The sequence below is a fragment of the Sebastes fasciatus genome, chromosome 3 (assembly GCF_043250625.1).
Source record: "Sebastes fasciatus isolate fSebFas1 chromosome 3, fSebFas1.pri, whole genome shotgun sequence".
Classification (NCBI taxonomy): Eukaryota; Metazoa; Chordata; class Actinopteri; order Perciformes; family Sebastidae; genus Sebastes; species Sebastes fasciatus.
This window is the reverse complement of record NC_133797.1, coordinates 21,114,403-21,135,018: the sequence shown is the minus strand read 5'-3', so window position 1 is coordinate 21,135,018 and position 20,616 is coordinate 21,114,403. Positions and strand designations below refer to the sequence as shown.

The following is a 20,616-nucleotide window of genomic DNA, read 5'->3' as shown; positions in this document are numbered from 1 at the left end:
TAGGACTGTGTAATGTTTCAAAGATGAGATATTATCATCATATTAAGTGGCATAAACGGATAATCCCCCCTAAGCTCTGTTTATGAAAAACTGTTACACAAAGAGGTAGGGAGTAAACTCCCTTGGCTTACTAATTATCTGTTTTGCAAAAAAATAAACGCCCACCTGTGATGAAGTAGTTCACATGTTTATTGATGTCCTCGGAATCATCATCTGTGGTGCTGAGGATGGCGATCACCCCGCTGGGAGGAGGGTCATCTTCACTGACTGTGCCCTTGTAGATCTCTGCGGTGAAGCGGGGCGGGTTGTCGTTCACATCGGCGACTGTTACCTCCACTCTGGTGCCATTACTGTGTTGGACTTTGTCGCCTTGGTCTGTGGCTAGGATGGCGACGGTGTATTTGCTCATCTTTTCGCGGTCCAGCTCTTTTAAGGTGGTCAGCCATCCGGTTTCACTATTAACAGCGAACAGCTCTGAGATCTCCTGCGAGTTCTGCTTGGAGTCGAGGCTGTAAACAATATGGCCGTTGGTTCCAGAGTCTTGGTCGGTGGCTTTGACTTGGATCACTTGAGTCCCACTCGGAAGGTTTTCCACAATGACAGCCTCATAAGGGTCTGACTCAAAGACGGGCTTGTTGTCATTAAGGTCTTTCACTTGGATGTTAACATTCACAGACGCCACTATCTCATAGTTCTCATGTTTGGTTTGGGAAAGCAAAGTGAGTTGGTACCATTTGGTCGTCTCATGGTCGAGGTTTTTCTGAAGCTTCAAAGCTCCGCTGTCTCTGTCTACAACAAAAACCTCATCTTCATTGCTCTCGGGCGTGTCACCCTTCACAAGGCTGTAAACGACTGGTTGCTCGCTCTCAGCCTGAATTACATCGATCTCCGTGCCAATGGGAAGGTCCTCTGCAATTGTGTAGCGGTACTGTGGTTCGGCGAATTTTGGGATTGGTGTCTCTGGTGCAACAATCCGGATGTAAACCTGTACAACAGAATGTTTGGGTGGATTCCCGGTATCCTTCGCCCTCACAAAGAATGCATAGAGCTCATTTTCAAGTCCAATGAGACTCTCTTTGGTTGTAATGACCCCAGAGGTTGGGTGGATTTCGAAGTTCTCTCCCACGTTTTCAACGTCTGCTTCGATTGAGTACTCAATGTCAGCATTGCTTCCCTCATCCATGTCTGAAGCAGCAATTTTAACCACGGAGGTTCCCCTTGGGACGTCTGATGCAATAGTGGCTTTGTAGTCAGCTGCCCTGAATTGTGGGGCGTTGTCATTGACGTCTGTGAGAATGACATTGACTACAGAAAAGCCTACTTTTCCACCGCCGTCTTTAGCTATGAGAGAAATAGGAATAACCTTTTCAACGCTATTCTCACGATCAAGGCTCTCAAGAGCGACAATCTTTCCATTTTCATTGATGGAGAACTTGTCTTTTGCAAAGTCATTGACAATCTGGTATGTTATTTGCCCATAAATGCCTTCATCGTCATCTGTCGCCTTTGCTTCTGCTACCAAGGTACCAATGGGTGAGTTTTCAACAAGCTCTACCACATAGTCCACCTGAGAGAAAGTGGGGTTGTGGAAGTTGGCGCCAGTTACTGTTACCATGACGAGGGCTGAGCTTCTGAATACGCTGTCTGATACTGATACATTGAGGTTGTAAAGAGGCTGCATATGTGGCCTACGGTGGTTGGAAATGGCAATGGCGCCTGTGCGTTTGTCGATGGAAAAGTTCTGATCCTCATTGCCGGATATAATGGAGAACTCCAATTTATTAGAGTCCGAGCTATCAGCATCAGATGCCTGGACTTGGGTGATGAAGTGTCCACGTGGGGCCAATTCGCTAATAGTAGTGTTATAAATGTGCTCTGTAAATACTGGAGCGTTGTCATTCAGGTCGGTGACGTCTATCGTCACAATGACGTCATTAGATAGGGCTGGAACTCCTCCGTCCACAACGCGGACTCTCAACTTGTGCTGCTGGATCTCCTCATGATCAAGAACTTGAGCTGTAGAGATTACTCCTGTGTCACGGTCAATGGTGAAATAATCTGAACTCTTGCCCTTTTCTTCAATCAGCTGAAAGAATACTTCTTGGTTATTACCAGTATCAGAATCTTTGGCATCAACTTGCAAAATGGACGTACCAATGACAGAGGCCTCTGAAATATTGGCATAGTAGACCTTTGACAGGAACACGGGGGCATTGTCATTTATATCTTCCAGTATGATGTCAACAAACACTTCAGAGTGTGCTCCAGTCAGGGAATCTGTGGCTCTTACATTTAATTTATAGGCAGGATGTGTCTCAAAATCCAGAGGCTGAATCACATGAATTACACCTGTGTTGAAATCGATGGAGAACTGTTTGAAAGGATCGCCTTCAGAGATGGTGTACACAATACGAGGGCCTTCAGAATCATTGGCCTGGACGTGAAGCACAGGTGTGTGTAACTGAATGTTTTCAGGGATTTCAATGCTGTAAAAAGGCTTCTCAAACACAGGCATTGCTTTGTTCACCACTGTTACTGGCACTTCTACTTCTGCTGAGAGTGCTGGCTCTCCATTGTCCTTTGCCATAACAACGATGACAAAGTCGGTGTTGAGCGAATCCTTCTCAAATTTCTTTTTGAGGGAGATTTCACCAGAGGGGCTAATTTGAAAGTGCTCCTGGTGTTCCGTCAGGTAATAATGGATATCTGCATTCGGGCCCATGTCTTTGTCCACTGCTGTGACTTGTCGGATGACCTGGCCTTCCTCTGCGTCCATCTGGACCAGGGCGTGATAAGGAAGGTTCACAAACATAGGTTTGTTGTCATTCACATCCTCCACTGTCACAGTTACTAGAACGTGAGCCCCATCTTCAGCTTTGTCCTCTCTGGTGACCTCAACAACTATATCAAATGTGTCCCGTGCCTCACGGTCAAATGGATTCCCAGTGGTTGAGACTACTCCAGATGTGCGGCTGATTTCAAATCTGCTGTCAGGGTTCAAAATTCTGTAAAACAAGGGCTCGTTCACCTGGTTCCCAACAGCAGCAATGACTGCTAGTGTTTTCTTCTCAGAGAGGTTTTCTTGGACGTAGGCTTTGTAGGACTCCCTGGTGAACTTCAGCTTACTCTCCTTGTTTTCTTTCACGTTTATCTTGACTGCTGCAACAGCAGCAAATCTACCATCAGAAACCCTAACCTTTAATTCATATCTGCTCCTGAGCTGTGTGACGTTCTGAATAGAAATGATGCCTGTGATTGGATCGATTTTAAATTTATCACCGATATTTCCCTCAGAGATGGAGAAGAGAAGTTTGGAGTTTGGCCCAGAGTCTGAGTCTGTAGCGTTGACTTTAACGACTTCCACGCCTTTGTATGTTGGCACTATGACGGTTGTCTCATACAGTTCTTGTTCAAAAACTGGTGGACAGTCATTAACATCGATGACTTCAATGGTCACGTTGGCCGGTGTCTCTGCAAACAGGCGCGGCATTCCTAGATCATGGACCTGGACTGTGAAGCGGTAAACACTCCTCTGTTCATAATCCAAAGCTGTTGTGATTCTGATGGCTCCGGTGCTCGAGTCAATGGCGAAATAGTTATGTGCAAAAGGTTCGACAATTTGGTAGATGAGCATGGCATTCTGGTCGCAATCAGCATCAGAGGCACGGATGACAAAAGGAGTGTTTTCACGGGTCAGAACAACACTGTTGATGGGGGCCGACTCGCTGATTACTCCTTTGAATTCCCTCTGGAGAAAAATTGGAGCATTGTCATTTTCATCCTTTAGGTGAATCAGAACAGTTACGTTGCTGCCAAGTCCCGCCATGTTGGTGCCCTGTATGATGAGCTTGTATTGAGAAGTGGTCTCATAATCTAAAGCTTTCTGAGTGACAACCACACCTGAGTTAGGGTTTACATCAAATGCGTTGTTGATGTTGCCACCCTTTATTTGATAGAAAACAGACGACTGGCTGTCGGCTGTGACCAAGCTCACAAAGCTTCCTGGATGGACGGATTCGCTGACTTCTGCAGAGTACTCTTTTTCGCTGAATCTGGGGGCTGCATTGTCGGAAACTGTAACCAAAATTTGCACAGTGGCTGTAGTGGAGAGTGGAGGTATTCCACTATCAGATGCCTTAACGGTGAGTTCAAACAGGGTCTTGCTGTTGCGATCAAGCTCTTTGGCGACTGTAATTGTCCCCAGAACAAGGTCGATGGCAAATGAGTTTGCAACATTTCCTGCAAGAAAGAGACAACAAAAGAAGAATATATTTACGTGGCTTTACTAGAAATGTTTTTCATTCTGACCTGTGATATGTGCCTGGTAATTAATGCAAAACATATGGGGTTAAAAAACTAAAGAATTATCATTTGTTATGTCAGAAATGCTAATGTCCTTTCCAAGCCAGTCATCCTAAAGTCAGTTTGACTCAAAACAAAGCAAGCTACAATTCAATTACATTATGTCATTTTAGCTATGTCAAATATGCATGGATTCAAACAAAAAGCTAATAGCCACATGTTTCTTGTTCTCATACAACAGCGCATTGTAGGAAAAAAACATCGTGGGAAATTCTGAGGCGGGATATACCCATTCCTCATGTGTTTGGAGATCCTCTAGACAAAGTCTTCAATATTCTCCTACCCTTTGTAAAGTATTCCATTCATGATCAAGATCCAGTGGGCAGCAGGACTCAAGATGACTCATACATTTTTTACGAGCTGATTTCATTTGCATTCATTTACAATGAAAGCTTTCTGCTATGAGAACAAAAACTAGGGAAATTGTGGCTCAACAGCAACTTTGTGTGCATTTACCTGATTCAATGCTGTAGACAATCTCTGCGTTATGGCCCTTGTCTTTGTCAAGAGCTGTGACCTGGAGCACGGCGGAGCCTACGGCTGCAGATTCAAACACGCGGCCAGAGTAAGGTGTGCCTATGAACCAGGGTGCATTGTCATTGGTGTCATCCACATTGACAATAACACGCACAAGGTTCCTCTTTACTGGGATGTCCTGGTCTCGAACCTGGAAGAGACAGACAGACATAGGAAGGAGGACGAAAAGGAAGAAAAACAGTGACAGACAAGAGTGTCAGAGCCCTCAAGGGATAATTCATTCCTGAACAGTAACATAATAAAAGAGCAAATTATTCATATTTGAAAAGCATAGCAACAAACAAGCTTATCTTAATTTCATGGATGTTTCATTTTCTAATGAGGCAAACTATTCTAAAATAAACTCCATTAAATCACATGTAGGGATATCTCATAATTCATCAAGCTATTGTTAAATTATCAGTGTTGGGTGATTCCTACCATGACGGTGAGGATGTGACGATGCATAGTCTCGTGATCCAGTCGTTCAGCGGTGTACAGAGTGCCTGTTCCCGGGTCCAGCCGGAACTTCCTCAGGCTGAAGGGATCGGTGCTGCTCAGGAGGGTAAAGGTCAGTTTGTTCTTCTCGTCTCTGTCCGAGGCGCTGATCTGCAGGACCTCCGTCCCGGCTGGTTTGTCTTCAGGAACGTTCACCTCGTACACCTGCTGTGAGAACTGTGGCCGGTGGTTGTTGGTGTCAATGACACGGATAAGCACCTATGGGAGAAAAATAAATTGGAGAGAAAATACAATTTTAACACCATTTTCCAAATCATGCATGTGAAAATAATTTTGAGGCTATTATCTGCCACTTTTCTAATTTTGTCATCATGTACTTGGGACTGTCATGTTTCAGAGGATAACTGGAGGGTTGACTCAGTCAAAAGAAATACAGTGTTACAAGTTACTGTTGAAAATGTATTTGAGTTTCTATGAGAGTTAGGGTTACATGTGCAAACACATAAATGATATACTCCAAAAACCCAATAATAATCAGAATACTAGTGTGAGTGTACTCTGACAGTAGTCCATGAGACAGATAATCTGTGAAAAAAATCATGCTCTTCTGCCTCATTTTAGTGCCCCTGATGGCATATGCAAGATTCTCCCACACCCGACAAAAACAACCAATCAGAGCCAAGCAGTCTCTGGGCAGCTTTCAATCACTGCTTGCGAAACTCGCAAACTCTAATCAAACAGTCAAACTAGGCAGTGTTGATCAAATATGAATCAATATTCTGTTACTGTAATGCCTATTTCTCTCCTCAAATACTTTCAGAAACATCTTGTAGTGAACTGTTTAGCTGTAAAATGACAAAGTTTGTGACCCCACAGCCATGTTGAAAACAGTCAAGTCAAAACCGAGCCCCGCACACCGGCCGGAACAAACTTTCTCACTACTGTCGAGATATAGTGACCGTTTTATTAAAATAACTTTTATCATATTTGGTCAACTTCAGCTTTATTGGTTTTAAACATCATAGTGATCAACAAACAAAACACACACTACAATGATCCTCTTTATTTTTACCTTCAGTCTCTCCTCCCTGCGTCTACACACACACACACACACCCATACATTTAACTTTCCAAATCCTTCTCCCACGCTTGTCATTAATAAGCAGCGTTGTGTAGATACAGACCAGATCGATACGTATGATGGCAAAAGCAATATTTTAACTGAATGGCCACTTGATGCTGCTAACAGTGAAAACAAGAAATCAATGCGGAAAAACCACAATGCATCTAAATGAACTGTGAGCTACGCACAGAGCGGGTGAATAAATTGAGAGTACACGGGTGATAAACCGTTTGACAGTGAGCTGTCAGCGGTGGAAAGTTAGTGGGCCTATCCGGGGATATTAACAATATATAACATGTCTAAAAGTAATATAAGTTCTAGGATGGTTACACAGCTCAGACTCAAATCCGTGAGACAAATCTCTACACGTGCTTCCTGCTTTAGACAGCAAAAAGTGCAGTCGCTGTGTTTTTTTTGCCACACGCACAACAAAGAATCTAACATCCCCAAACTGTAAAATTCCACTGGGAGCATGTTTTATCAACACCAGCCACTCGTCTACTGGACTTCCGACAGAGGATTATGGAGAGCTGCTGGAATGCCATCTCTGCTTCCCAGACCAGCAAGGGGCTTCTACCGTTGCCAAACATGGGGAACAAAGGGATCAGCCCAGATTAGACACCTGCATACCAAACACCAGGGGGTGATGTCCCGTAAGGAAACAGGCAGAGCCGAGCTGCTTGGTGCAGGAACAGTGAAGGGGGACGATAGTCACAAAAGCTCCGACCAGTTGACAGCTCACTAGCTGACCGGGTTTTGTCAGATCTCTGCTCAACACAACTGCCCACTGTTGTTTTTCGTCATAATACTGTTTGTTGAGCGTCGTGTGAGCCTATATCAGAGACAAATATAGACTCAACCTGACAGCGCTGATAACATTTACAATCTGCTCTGTGCTGGGATGCTGGCAATGCTGCTGAAACTCACAGATGTCATCTTGCAGGGGGAGCGTTGGGCTGCATGCTTTCCGTCAGGGTTGTTAACTGGCCGTTTGCCACGAGTCATGTGTCATGAGCGAGCCATGTCACACTGCTAATCAGGATGCGTAATGTAAAATAAATACAACTCTCTAATGAGGAATTAACCCTGAAAAAAAGCGTATGAAATTGGGCCTCTGGTGTATGTTGCACGCTCAGCAGCCTGACAAGCGATCTCATTCCAAGCTTCTCATGTCATGCCAGACATCATATAGCACCAGATCCCTCACAATCCACCTTTTACACACACAGATGCACACGCATGCACCCACACACATAGAAAATGTGCACTTTCACACATGCATCCACACAAAGAGGCCATCCAATGTGTCTCAATCTGGCCGGCGTCAGATAACACGTCTTGTGAATAGTGAGGAAGGTGGCGAGAGCTGATAGTGCTGTCAAGACGCAGAAAGGAATGGAACCTGGTCAGTAGCATCGATGTACTATTTCAGATGGTTTAGCAAGCACACAAAAGCCTATTCAGCAGCCGTATGCACACAAACTGGGCCCGGCTCTACAGCACTTCAAAGGAACTTTGCCCCCAAACATCACAAAGCAGCATGATACACCCTGACTGCAGCAGAAATACTGGTGGAGAAGAAAAACTCTGTAGTCTTTGTGTATGACTTCCGCTGGGAACGCTGGAGAGGAACAAGATTGAGACTGAGACACAGACGTGACAGATGGAGATACTAAAGGAAAAAAAGTGCTGTGAGGGTGAGATGTGAGTATGAAAGAGATGTGACGGTGAATAAAAAAAGCAAAGAAAGCTGAGGGAAATGGTCAAATTTAGAAAACACAAGTTGTGGGTGGGAATGAAAAAAATATGCAAACAAAAGACGTAACTGAGATAAAAAACTACAGGAAAAAACAGTCCTGGATACAATAGCCCGCTTTGATACTGAAGGCAAGAAAAAGTGAATAAGGTGAACCTTCCAGTGAGACATAAAGAGTCTTTGTAATGTGGACTGAGATAACATGAGAAACAGGAGGCCAGGAACAGATTGTGAGCAGAACAGCTTGAGGTGCTTCTGCATGGCCGAGGGAGGATGTCGTATAGCTGGAGATGGGGGGAAGGGAGGCTGGGCTGCATGCCGAGCCTGCCTTGTTGGCTCAGCTCCTAGCTATGAGGTGCCCGAGCTAGAATGCGGCACCCCTCGTCTACATCAGCTGATCCGTCAGAGACGCCTTCAGAGAACTACAATGGTCAAATGGAAAGTGCATAACAGAGAGGGCGACTGTTTCCCACAGACCTCCCACAGACCATGAGCTTCACACTGATATCACCACTGGAGTCCCAGTGCAGGTTGGATTGAACTTTATTTTCAATTTTCTGCTCATTTATGTAAAAATAAAATAGATATCCGAAAACAAAAGTGTGCTTAAGAGATCACAATGAAAACAGAGCCTCCTGAATAACGAAACACCTTTTGTGTTTTGTGTATCCAGAAAAGGACACATGGGGGCTTTCACTGTGCTCATTGTCCTCCTGTGCCTTGCGTAGGAGAGGAAGCCCCCCTGCCAGGTGGCAGGTTCTGGGCAAAGGCAGGGCACTGGCACCGAGCGCTCCAACATGTTCCCAAAACAGGATTAACACAGCCCACTACCCACAGAGGTCCAGCGCTCTTGTTTGCGTTTTTTATTCTACCCAAACAGAATAATCATCATCCCTGCATGCCTGGCCAATAAATGTGGAGCTTTTTTTGGGAGAAAACGGAAAGGGAGAAAATCAGGAAGACAGACTAAGAGGGCTACAAGGAGAAAGAGAACAAAAAAAATCATTCCAAGGAGAGAGAAAATAGGCCAGCCTGTCTGGCAGCACAGCTTCCACATGACTTTGATTTGAGGAATAGATAAGTGCAACTTTGAGTTTCACGAGGTACGCTGCATGTGTGTGATCGGGTAGATTTAATCTGCAGTGAAATTCTGTATGACTTGTTTTAAGGGTGAACAACATGCGGTCCCCAAAGAGTTTTATTAATATTCAATAACAAACGACTCTTTTGCATATGATTTCCTACTGAAATGATCTTTTCTTGGATTCATTTTATGTTGCAAGCACAGAGACAGAGAAATTGATTGCTCAGAAGGTGGATTATCTAACTGGCGGTATGCAATCTCCGGTCTGGTGGTACACAAGAACCGTGTTAAAGACTTGACAATTGCACTTCAAATGGTACTCCAAAAGTTAAAAACTTAACCTAAAACCAAAAATATTTGGTTCTTTGAGCCGGCTCGTTTGCGACCGGCCCATCACTAACGGAGAGTCCGTTCCCCCACAGCGTTCAGACAGCCTCCCACTGTAGATTCACACCGTGCCAAAGTAATATCTAATGTTATAAGAGTGTTTATCGTTGCATATACGACCACAATCAATCATAAACAATACAGAATTAAAGCATATAGTCAAAGTGCGTGAGCCTTCACGTGTGAATTTTAGTCTGTTGTGCCTGCCCTGTATAAACTAGCAGAAGCAGCAGTTGAGGATTTACCAACAACTTTAAGATGGAACATTACATTTACATATATGAACTGAACCGTGAATTTTGTGAACCGTTCCACCCCTACAGCCTTTTCAAGACAATAGCCCTATTGGTTACCCACTGTTACAAAAACCTGTTCTCCCCAGCAAGAGGTACATTTACAGTTTCTGTTCAAACACCCCTGCTGACAGAGCAAATACTGTCAATGCTGAACAATGTTATCGGATAAACAAGTTAGTAGCCAAAACACTCAGATGGCTTTCCTGAAACATGAAGCACTCCGTATGCTGAATCCTCAGGACATTTAAGGCTCTCCCACAAATATGTGCAAGTCAACGAACTGGTACTCTATGTGATACATCAAATATGAAGGATAGATAGATACTACACTAAAGACATGTTGGTCTGTCACACCTAAATTCTGGTTTTCAAAACAATGGAAGCACAGAGGCCAACACAGTAAGGGGTTTTCACAACTTTCTTTGTGGAAAAAACAATAAATAACAAATTTCCACTATCAGGGATTAATTTTTTACAAGCGTACCATATTTTGGGGATTGCTACAGTCTCTGATATTACCGTATGCCTTTTCCAGTCACCCATTTGGCTCTCAGCATATCCCAGGCAACTGGCCTAAATCACATCACAAGTGTGGTTTATGGAGCATACAAATTCAGTAAATCCGTTCCCTCTATGGAAAACAGCTGACCTACAGTGGTCAGCTGGGTCTGCAGGACTGTCTATATCTTACAAACACAGCTCTAATAATAAATTCAAAAATATGCATGTTTAAAATATGCAGACAGTGTGAAACAGGCGATACGCTTCATCTGATAAGCTTCATCTGATATGCTGAAAGAGTGATTATACTTTGACCCATTTCTTGTGTTAAACTGAAGGTTCAAATGAGCTGTGATGGCTTGTAGAGATATAACTGATAGAGCTGATCATCAAGCAGTGCTTACAGCAAAACTTGCCATCACACTTGGAACATTTGCGGTACTGTGTAAAGTATGACATGCTTGTTAAGTTTTGAAGGTAGATTAGTATCAAGATGTTGACATTTAATGCCAAAGTCACCAGATTTTCTAAAATGTTTTAACTCCACACTCTAAACTGCGCTCAAGCATTGAAAAGACATATGTGAATATGTCAGCCAGTCTTGATGTTTTGGTATAAATTAATTGTTATAACATCAACATTGCATTTGATTAAGGGGTGTGAGAAAATATCGATACACATTAAGTATTGCAATATTATGTTTTGTGATATTGTGTCAATTCTCAAAAACACTATACATTTTTAATTAACCTCTTAAAAATCCAACAGCCGCTATTCTGTCTTTCAGATGTTGTAGCAGGCTCAGTTTTAGAGCTAGAGTGAAGATACTGGTATTATATGAAACTAGAAAACCTAAGGAAACCCATGTCATACTAGCACGTCGAGAAGGAGGCTAAATAAGTTAAGCTAAATTTTGCCGAGGAGAAACTGACATGGCCATTTTCAAAGGGGTCCCTTGACCTCTGACCTCAAGATATGTGAATGAAAATGAGTTCTATGGGTACCCACGAGTCTCCCCTTTACAGACATGCCCACTTTATGATAATCACATGCAGTTTGGGGCAAAACAATGCTGTTTTTTGCATGCAGTACAAAAGTGTTATTTTTGCCTATTCTAAAACGGTGTATTTGAATATTTCTTCATGGGGTCTTGGATTTGCATAAATTTGGTATCACTGGAAAGCTGAGACTCTTGTGGATTCAATGACTCCAATTGTATTCATGTATGATGATGTTAGTCCCCATAGAAGCCATTTTATATAGTGACTTTTTTTCACTCAGATTTTATACATATGGTGGTGTGTCTTTATACTATGACAGTTTTCCTAAAATTAGATTTTAAAAAATCGCAATATATCATCACCTTGCTTACAATATCGCAATATATTACAATATACTGAATTGTTACCCCTGTATCATGATACGTTTCGTATTGCAGATTCTTGCCAATACACAGCCCTAATTTGACTCCATTTCATTGCTTTTATATGTGAGCTAAAACAAAATATAATAAGAGTCAGTTTTGAAGTCCAATAAGCCACCCTGTACTTTTATATGAACACTGAATTAAAACATTCCCTGTATTGTGAAAGGGTTGCTAGTGCAGTCGGCACCACTGAGAATCAAGCTCCACTGAGAATTAGACCTTTTGAATAGGTTAACCTTTGAATGTGATTAATTAGACTTAAAATGTCACTGCATGCAGTATTATTGCTGAGAGGCTTTTAAACAAGTGTCTGTTGCCAGGGCTTTTAAGAAAGTGCTTTATGTGGAGAGAAAAATCACGGCTGAGAAAATAGGTACTGGCTGTTTTTAAGGTTTCTGCACTAAACTAAAGGACGCGCCGCTTCCTCGGATGAGCTGCAAAATGCCAGCGAAGGCGGCGCTTCATCTGAGGCTCAGTGGAGCACAGCAGCCAGATGATGAAAGGCTTTATTCATACCGAGTGACAACAAATAGATTCTTTTCCAGCTACAGTTCTCTGAAGCCCCCCCTTTGAGGACAAAGGACAAAACATTTTGAATGCCACCATCCCATATGACCCAAACTACCCTGTAAAAACCCTCAAAATCTCATGGACAGGCCATGACCGTCCGAACAAAAACCAAAAAACAACTTGCATGCTTAAAAGCTTTTATCATGGCGGTTCAGCTTCGGCATCAGCTGGGGAGCAAGATATATGCAAGAAGGATTAAATTAGCATATTAATATATGAAAATGCAAGTATGCAACTGCTTCGAAAGTTTTGTGGAAGCAACTTTTAGTTTCCTCTTTCATCAAAATGGTTCACATAGGGTCTTATGGTGCAGTACCTTGTGCTTTTCTTCTTCTGCATAAAAGCATCTTTTGCAGTTTCCAGACTGTACCATGAGCACACTCGTATATGTATGAGTTTAATATATTTATCTATTTAGAGTCCTTTCAGAAAACACAATGGCAATCTGTTCCTCTCAGAAAAGAGTAAGAGAAGGTTCACAGGTTCAGAGACAAACGCGGCAGAGAGGGAGGAATGGAGGAGTGGAGGGGGCTCAAGAATGTATACTTAAAAAAAACAACCTCTGGCTAGACGGCACCATCATCACAGCAGCTCTGCGTCAGGAATGAGACAATGGAAGATTCCTGGAGTTCAACGCTCAACTGAGATGGTAGAGAACGAGGAGGAGGAACACTGTCCGCCCATATCATGAAAACTTGCTCAAGAAAAGAGTCTTGATTAAAGGTCCAGTGTTTAACATTTCAGTGGATCTAATAACAGAAATGGAATATAATATTTATAACTATGTTTTCTTTAGTGTATAATCACCTGAAACTAAAAATCGTTGTGTTTTTGTTAGCTTATCTACATAGCGAGCGGGTCCTCTTCACAGAGCCATGTTGCTCCACCATGTTTCTACAGTAGCACAGAACAGATAAACCAAACACTGACTCTAGAGACAGGCTTTCACATTTTTACGTTACCTAAAGGCCACCGTAGTTCTCCGACACACTTATGAAACTGCAGTAACTTGAGCCGCAGAGTGCAAAACCGTGCTGCGGCCAGCCGCCGTCTGACTTGTGTTGCTCCTAAACTACTTTAGGTTATTGTGATAAGGATGGCCTCTGAGCGAGGCGAACTGCATTACTACTATGGGTGTAAGAAAATATTGAAAATATTGAGTAACGCAATACTATGTTTTGAGATACTGTATTGATTCTCAAAGGGACTGTGATAAATGCAAATGCAGGTCCCATAGGTTCTGATTGCATAAAAAAAGTATTTTTTTACTCAGTATAAACAACATACCACCATATGCATAAAATCTAGGACAGTTTTCCTAAAATTAGGTTTAAAAAATCACAATATTTCGCCTTGCTTGCAGTATCGCAATACAGTATATCACAATATATTGTATCGTAACCCCTGTATCAGGATACGTATGGTATCGCCAGATTCTTGCCAATAAACAGCCCTAGTTACCATGGTTTTGCACTCGGCGGCTCACGCTACTGCAGTCTTGTAAAGGGAATGAGGAAGGAGCGCAGGGTTACTCAGTTGGTTGCAATCTGCAACCACACCACTAGATGCCACCAAATCATACACACTGTACCTTTAAGTCTGCTTTGGAATATTTTCTTTCTCCCTAACTGATGAGCTGATAATGATAATACAGCAGTAAATCTGGCAGTAAAACACATCGAGACCCACACCCCACAGGCTGCACCAGACAATATCAGAAGATCTCTTAAAACAGCACAGCCTCACCATACCATAGCCCATATTTCTTTGTGTTATCTGTCCAATTTTACAGTTAGAAGTCAGGTCATGTAGGGACGTAATGAGACTCAAACCTATTAACTGTCAGTTGGGAGCAATGATAGCATCACAACATAAACATATCACAACAAACAGGACAGTTTGGCCAATGCTTCACTCATTACCCGTCCCCTTTTCCTCGCTGCTATTCCTCACAAGAGAAAAGCAGAACCATGACAACTGCCTCATCAGCTTCCAACCGTTTCATTAGTGTTTCAATTACCTGGGTGCTGACAGTTCGTGTCCCATCTGTGGCTTCCACCGTCAGGTTGTAATTTGATTTCTGCTCGGCGTCCATGGGCCGCGCAACAATCAAGGTTCCGCTGGCTTTGCCCACGTCAAAGCGGCTGTCATAATTACCACCTGTGGAATTATGTTTTTTTGTGCAAACAACAAGGACAAAAGATTAGTGACAGATCATCGCTTAGTTGTGCGCATGTAGCAAGGTTACACAAACACGGAAATGGGGGGCGCTGAGATGAGCATACAAACATCAATTTCCTGCTGTGCTGATGTCGAAGATAATAATGAAAAGATGACGTTGATATCATTAACTATCGGTACAGATTTGTTGTTTATCTAAAAATGATTCACATGATAGCTAGGTCATGCAATTCACCCTAACACGCACAGGATGGGTACATAAACATGATGAATGTACAACAACACAACACATCCTTTTATATAGCGATTGAAATGAGTTTAACTCTCATGTTTCAACCACACAACAACAGTGGAAATGGAGCTCTAATTCACACAAGGTAAGGAGAGGAGCCTTTGCTTTTTCTCTTGAGACACTTAATCAGGTCACAGGTTTAGGGGGGGAAATGTGGCACAACATCAATCCAGCAGCACAACACAATTCAACCACAGCCAACAGGCAGCACCAACACACAATGGAGGATGATCTGGTAATACAGCACAGCCTATTAGGAGATCCCAGCAGCTACCTTCTGCCGTACAGTTGTGGTCACAAGCCATCTGAAGGATGTAAAACATCTCAGCATCCTCTATGCCGTCTTGCAAAAAAATCCAACCAAACAGAACATTCCAGAGGAATAGAGGAAAGCGGTAAGCCGAGCACAGAGAGAGAAGAGAAGAGAAGAAAAGAAAAAGAGACGCGTCAGTCAGACATTGATTAGAGGGAGGACAGGCTGGGAGGAAGGAAGAAGAAGAGGCAAGCACTTTTGAAAGCAGTCAATTTAAATCTTCTCATGCATACAGTGCCTATCACAAGTTAGAAACAAAAACAAGAGAGAATGAATTAAGTTTTAACACTTCAAAACAGAGCTGCCAATTAAAAGTGTAAGGAAATATACTGCATCTCAGTCGGCTCACACAGGGAAGCTAGGAAAAGTATCAATAGTTGTTGTTTGTGAGTTATTATTTTTTGATTCTTATCTAATCTGCTCTTCAAAGGCAACACACAGTAATACAGAAAAACAATGAAATTGAGGGAAATTGTTTTTTTTTAAAAGTTTTGAAGCTAGCTGACAAACTGTTCCACAATGACAACTGGTCTTTTCTTCATGTTTAGGTTGATTAAGAACTTACATACAGTAAATGCCATAAATACCAACATACGCACTAAAAAATGTGATTACTGCACTTTGCCTTTGGACAATCTTCAGGGAAAACACAGCATCTACAAACAGAATGTGTTCTTTAACCTTTCTTATTCACTTTTTTTAGGGTTTAAATGCTATACTATTAATATCTACACTTCATTTAAATCAATTATAAATTAATCTACAATTTACTATATTTAATATGTGATTTAAAGGCAGCTTAATCGCAATAATTCACATGAAATCTACTGGAATCAAAAGTTGATGCAAAGCTAGTTATGCAGGAGTTTAGTTTGTTTCTGCATCATGACTGGAATGGATATTTTCAATTACAGAATACAACCAGGAAAACATCATAAAAGTAAATTTGGTTTTAGCTTTAGCGAAGGCTAGCCATGTCTTGTTTCCCTGCTACACTTGATATATCTCTTAGCGGTCTAATTGTCTGTCGCTCTGTGACAATACTATATGCTGTTTTCACAAAAATAATAAATTTCTATTAGGGATGCACAATATATATCAGGCCCGATAAATTATCTACCAATAATGAAAAGTTTTTAAGTAATTTTCCATATTTCTCAAACATATCACACACAAACACTGTTAGTCCTAATTTTATACCTACAATGCATTTCTATGACATGGAACATCTCTACAGTATGCATGCACACACAACGACAGAGAAGCATTTGAAGAAGGCAATACCTGTGATTTCAAACCACACGGGAACATCAGAGGATTCTGTGGCGACGACCCCCACCATGTGTGCTACAGGGTCGCTTTCCATTACAGAGAAGGTGAAGGGGGACTCCTCGAAGAGCAGGGGAGCTGCATCGGCCGGCAATTCTGGTTTGGAAATCCACTCGATGTGCAGACGACAAGTGGAGGATTTCTGAGGGCGTCCATTGTCGACGGCTTTAATCTGAGAGAGAGGCAGAGAATGAAAGACGTTACACAGTGTTACGCAACAATTTGTTGGAAATGAGTTTCTGTACAGCTCTCTGGCGGATCCTCTGCCTGAAACTCTTCAGAAGTAAATATACAGAAAAGTTTGGTTATGTAGCTTGCTAGTTAATGCTTACAGATAAAATATGCCAATATTACATTTTATGCACAGTGCATACATAATATAAGTAGAACTACGGATTTATGGCACAAATCCATAGAATGGGTTGTGTTTCAATTGTAAAAGCTTTTCCGTACTCTGAGCTGTCAACATGGCAAAGAGAACCGTGCATTTTGAATAACAAAACACCTTTTGTGTGCTACTCTTTTGTGATTCAACCTTTTGTGTGGACTTCAATGACTGTAAACTGTAGTGAGCAGTGTCTTCTTGCAGCAGGAGACACAACTTTGGATGTGTGGGGACGTAAAATCTGGGTAAAAATCAGTCTACACCAAAAAAGGCGAGCGTCAAGTATCACCTCGGCAGTTTTCACAGCCATCTGCGATGACTACACAAGGGGTTAATTCTTGCTTTTTTGTCTCCCAGGTGGAAGACTGACAGATAGCATTAATTTTTCACACACATAACACATATATTCCTCAGTCATTCTAAGATATTCTTAAAAAAACAGCTGCCATGATGAGTAGAAAGTGCCGCACGCCGTAACAAACGGCCAAAAAGAAGTCAATGATTGACAAACTTGGCTCTCGATGACGAAGGCACCACAGTAATAAGACCATGGTAATAAAGCAGAAAACTGTACATCCTTGTAACAATGAGATCCTAATTGGACAGTGTGGGCTGTGTGTTTGGAACGTGTGCCCTTAAACTTAAAATGGATGCTTTTTGCAAGTAATTGCCTTCTACACTTGTGGACCAACATGATGTGTGTGGACCAATTATCTTTTGGTCCCTTTCTACAGAGACTTTTTACTACATATTTAACACAAAAACTGAGAAAAAGGAAGTTAGAGAAACAAAGGGAGTAAAAAAACTTGAGACAAAGAGGAGAATACGACAGTAAAACAATAAACAAGCATCTGTTGTAAACAATTACTGCTCACTGAGAGACTATGAGGCTGAGGGTGAAGCCCTGTGATTGGATACTCACTGTGAGAATGTCGTATTCTCCAGCAGAAGAGAACTTCTTGGAAGACACCATGCCGGTCTTGGGCTCGATAAAGAACTTTCCGTTTTCATCTCCCTCCTCGATGCTGTAAGAGATCTCGGCATTAGGTCCTTCATCGCGGTCTGATGCGATGACCCGATACACCGGGTCTCTCTTCATGGCTCTCTCTCTCTCCGGCCTCTCCCGCTCCGGGAGCTTGATCTTGTAGATCTTCTCCAGGAACAACGGCCTGTTGTCGTTCTCGTCGAGGACTCGGACGATGACGCGGACAGTGGTGGATTTAGCCGGAACGCCGTGGTCGGTGACTGTGATCTGAGGAGGAGGAATAAAAGCTTCAGAACTACGTAGACTCAAAGGCTCGGGGCTGACAACAAAGGAAGCAAATACCATTTGATGCAGTGAACTTCAAATCACATTCAATTTCTCTCATGCCCCTTTTGTTTTCTTTAGCTACAGTAAAGACCTGAATCCCTTCAAATGTTAAAAGTTTTGGGAAAGATGCAGTAAATAAGTTAGAAAGGGTTGATAATTCCAGCAAAATCATTGCAAACTATGTTAAACTATCAAGATCAAGAGAGCTGTGTTAGAAACTCATCATTTCCAAAGCCTAAAATAATCAAAGAAGAGATGAAATGGGGAAGTGTGCTTTTTCCCTTCATCATGCTTTCATTCCACTTCTTTCTCAGCAACTTAACTAGCAGCCAAACTTAAAGGCAACTCCTTCTGAGCTTTGCTGGCAGGGGGTCTTTTCTAACACACACTTTACTTAAAAACACAACTCAAATCAGTAACAAGCTGCTATCTAATAATCTAGTCTCCGCAGTGTAATGAATGAATCCAGTCAAATGCTTAGTCATAAAGTAATCCATAGAGCATGCTCCTTCCCTGTCTAATGATGTTGTAAAAAGGGAGACTTTTTCAGAACTACAAGTACAAATCTCTGAGTCTTGTAAGGCAAAATTCTCCAGCAGGAATATACAAGACTGAATTGGATTTTATGTATTTTCATCCCTGCTACGGGACTTTAATATCAGCAACTTTGGTCCCTTGGTTGTGTGATTATTTGGTTCAAACCACTTTGTCTGGTTGAATGTAAAGAGCAGCCTGACACTACTGCAGGGATCAACAATAAAGATTATATGCATGAATATTTGTTGCTTTGCACCCATGACACACTACAGTATGTCCTTGTTCTGATTCATTTCCTTAAAAGGTACAGTGTGTAGGATTTGGTGACATCTAGTGGTGGGGTTGCAGATTGTAACCAACCTAGTACCCCTCCGCTCACCCCTCCCTTTCTAAGACTGCGGTAACGTGAGCCACCGAGCTCAAACCCATGGTAACGCCATTCACCTCGCTTAGAGGCCATCCTTACATATTAACACTACTTTAGGAGCAACGGAAGTCAGACGGTAGCTGGCAATACCACGTTTTTTGCACTCTAAGACCTACTGCAGTTTTACAAGCGTGTCGGAGAACTACGATGGCCTTCAGGTAACGTAAAGACGCGAAAGGCTCTCTCTAGAGCCGGTGTTTGGTTTGTCTGTTCTGGGCTACTGTAGAAACATGATAGAGCAACATGGCAACTGTGAAGAGGACCCGATCCCTATGTAGATATGAAGTGCTCATTCTAAGATAACGAAAACACAACGACTCTTAGTTTCAGGTGATTAAACACTAATGAAAACATAGTTATGAATACTATATTCCATTTCTGCTAATAAATCATCTGAAATGTGACATACTGTTCCTTTAAATACAAATTGAAATTGACAATTAACTTTAGTCTTTGTTGTTATTTGATAAAGGCTAATACATAAGACAAGTAAAAATTGACTTTCGGAGTGTAGATTTAATTTTATGCATTGAGGTACAAGCACCCAAATCAATTTGGGGGTATTTTGGGGCACAATACCAAATGCTGAGTTTACCTTTCAGTATCAGCTCTCATGCAAACTGGGATGTAATTAAAAGACCACTTTAGAAATGAAATAATGTAAATTAGCAGGAGAGACATTTTCTTATTTTGTAAAATAATACTGTATCCACTGTTGCCCCTGGGGAGTCACTAGCTCGGGTTGGTGTATTCAGGTAAACATGGTTTGTTTAATCTGGAGGCTGTTATGGTGAACTAAAAACATTACTAATCTGAAGTAACGTTTCGTGTGCTCGCCTGTGATCATGATGACGGTAGCTTGAATGGTCGCTACACGAACAACCCACCAGAGCTAATTATTTTTAATTAGCTGCACCTCTTCACGCCGATAGCACCAGCTGCACCGACTCTGCTGCTGTGTGTCAAACTTGCAAACAAAGATTTCGCACTGCTAATAAACATTAAGACTTACTGCGCTCCACTAATATAAAGGCCGGGAGGCTTTTTTAAACCCCACAAGTGCTCAGTATAAAAGACGGCGTCGCACAACTGAATCATTAATGGGGCCTTAATTTAAGTCATGACATCAAGCGTTACTGGTGGCGTGCTTACGCTTTGTAATTTGTGCCATGATTTAACACTTCGATGTGCGTTCGGACATTTGAGTGCACAGTTTGCGGAGTTTAATCAAGACTTAAGAGCTACGGGCTGACCTAAACAAACAATTTTCATGTAGTCCCAGAAAAATGGGCTCACGGGTTGCGCGTCTGAGCGCAGCCAGAGATGTGAGCGATTTTTCTCGCTTCAAGCTGCTATATAC

General features: G+C 42.2%; 1 protein-coding gene across 7 annotated transcripts in view; it reads right to left on the bottom strand.

The window, feature by feature from the left end:
- The window catches only part of fat1a (FAT atypical cadherin 1a), an 83,859-nt gene that overhangs the window by 24,855 nt on the left and 38,388 nt on the right, over positions 1-20,616 (bottom strand). For 5 of the 7 annotated variants that reach the window (XR_012593260.1, XM_074629548.1, XM_074629547.1 and 2 more), the window contains exons 5-11: positions 17,903-18,232; positions 16,551-16,767; positions 15,228-15,296; positions 14,501-14,640; positions 5,320-5,595; positions 4,819-5,029; positions 166-4,239 (exon numbers count right to left, since the gene is read on the bottom strand). Coding sequence is in view for 6 of the 7 variants with exons in the window: in XM_074629548.1 (XP_074485649.1) it covers positions 166-4,239; positions 4,819-5,029; positions 5,320-5,595; positions 14,501-14,640; positions 15,228-15,296; positions 16,551-16,767; positions 17,903-18,232 (5,317 nt within the window). In the remaining variant the exon portion in view is untranslated. The remainder of the gene's footprint in view (positions 1-165; positions 4,240-4,818; positions 5,030-5,319; positions 5,596-14,500; positions 14,641-15,227; positions 15,297-16,550; positions 16,768-17,902; positions 18,233-20,616) is intronic. The other 2 variants (XM_074629551.1, XM_074629552.1) reach the window with 1 other exon arrangement.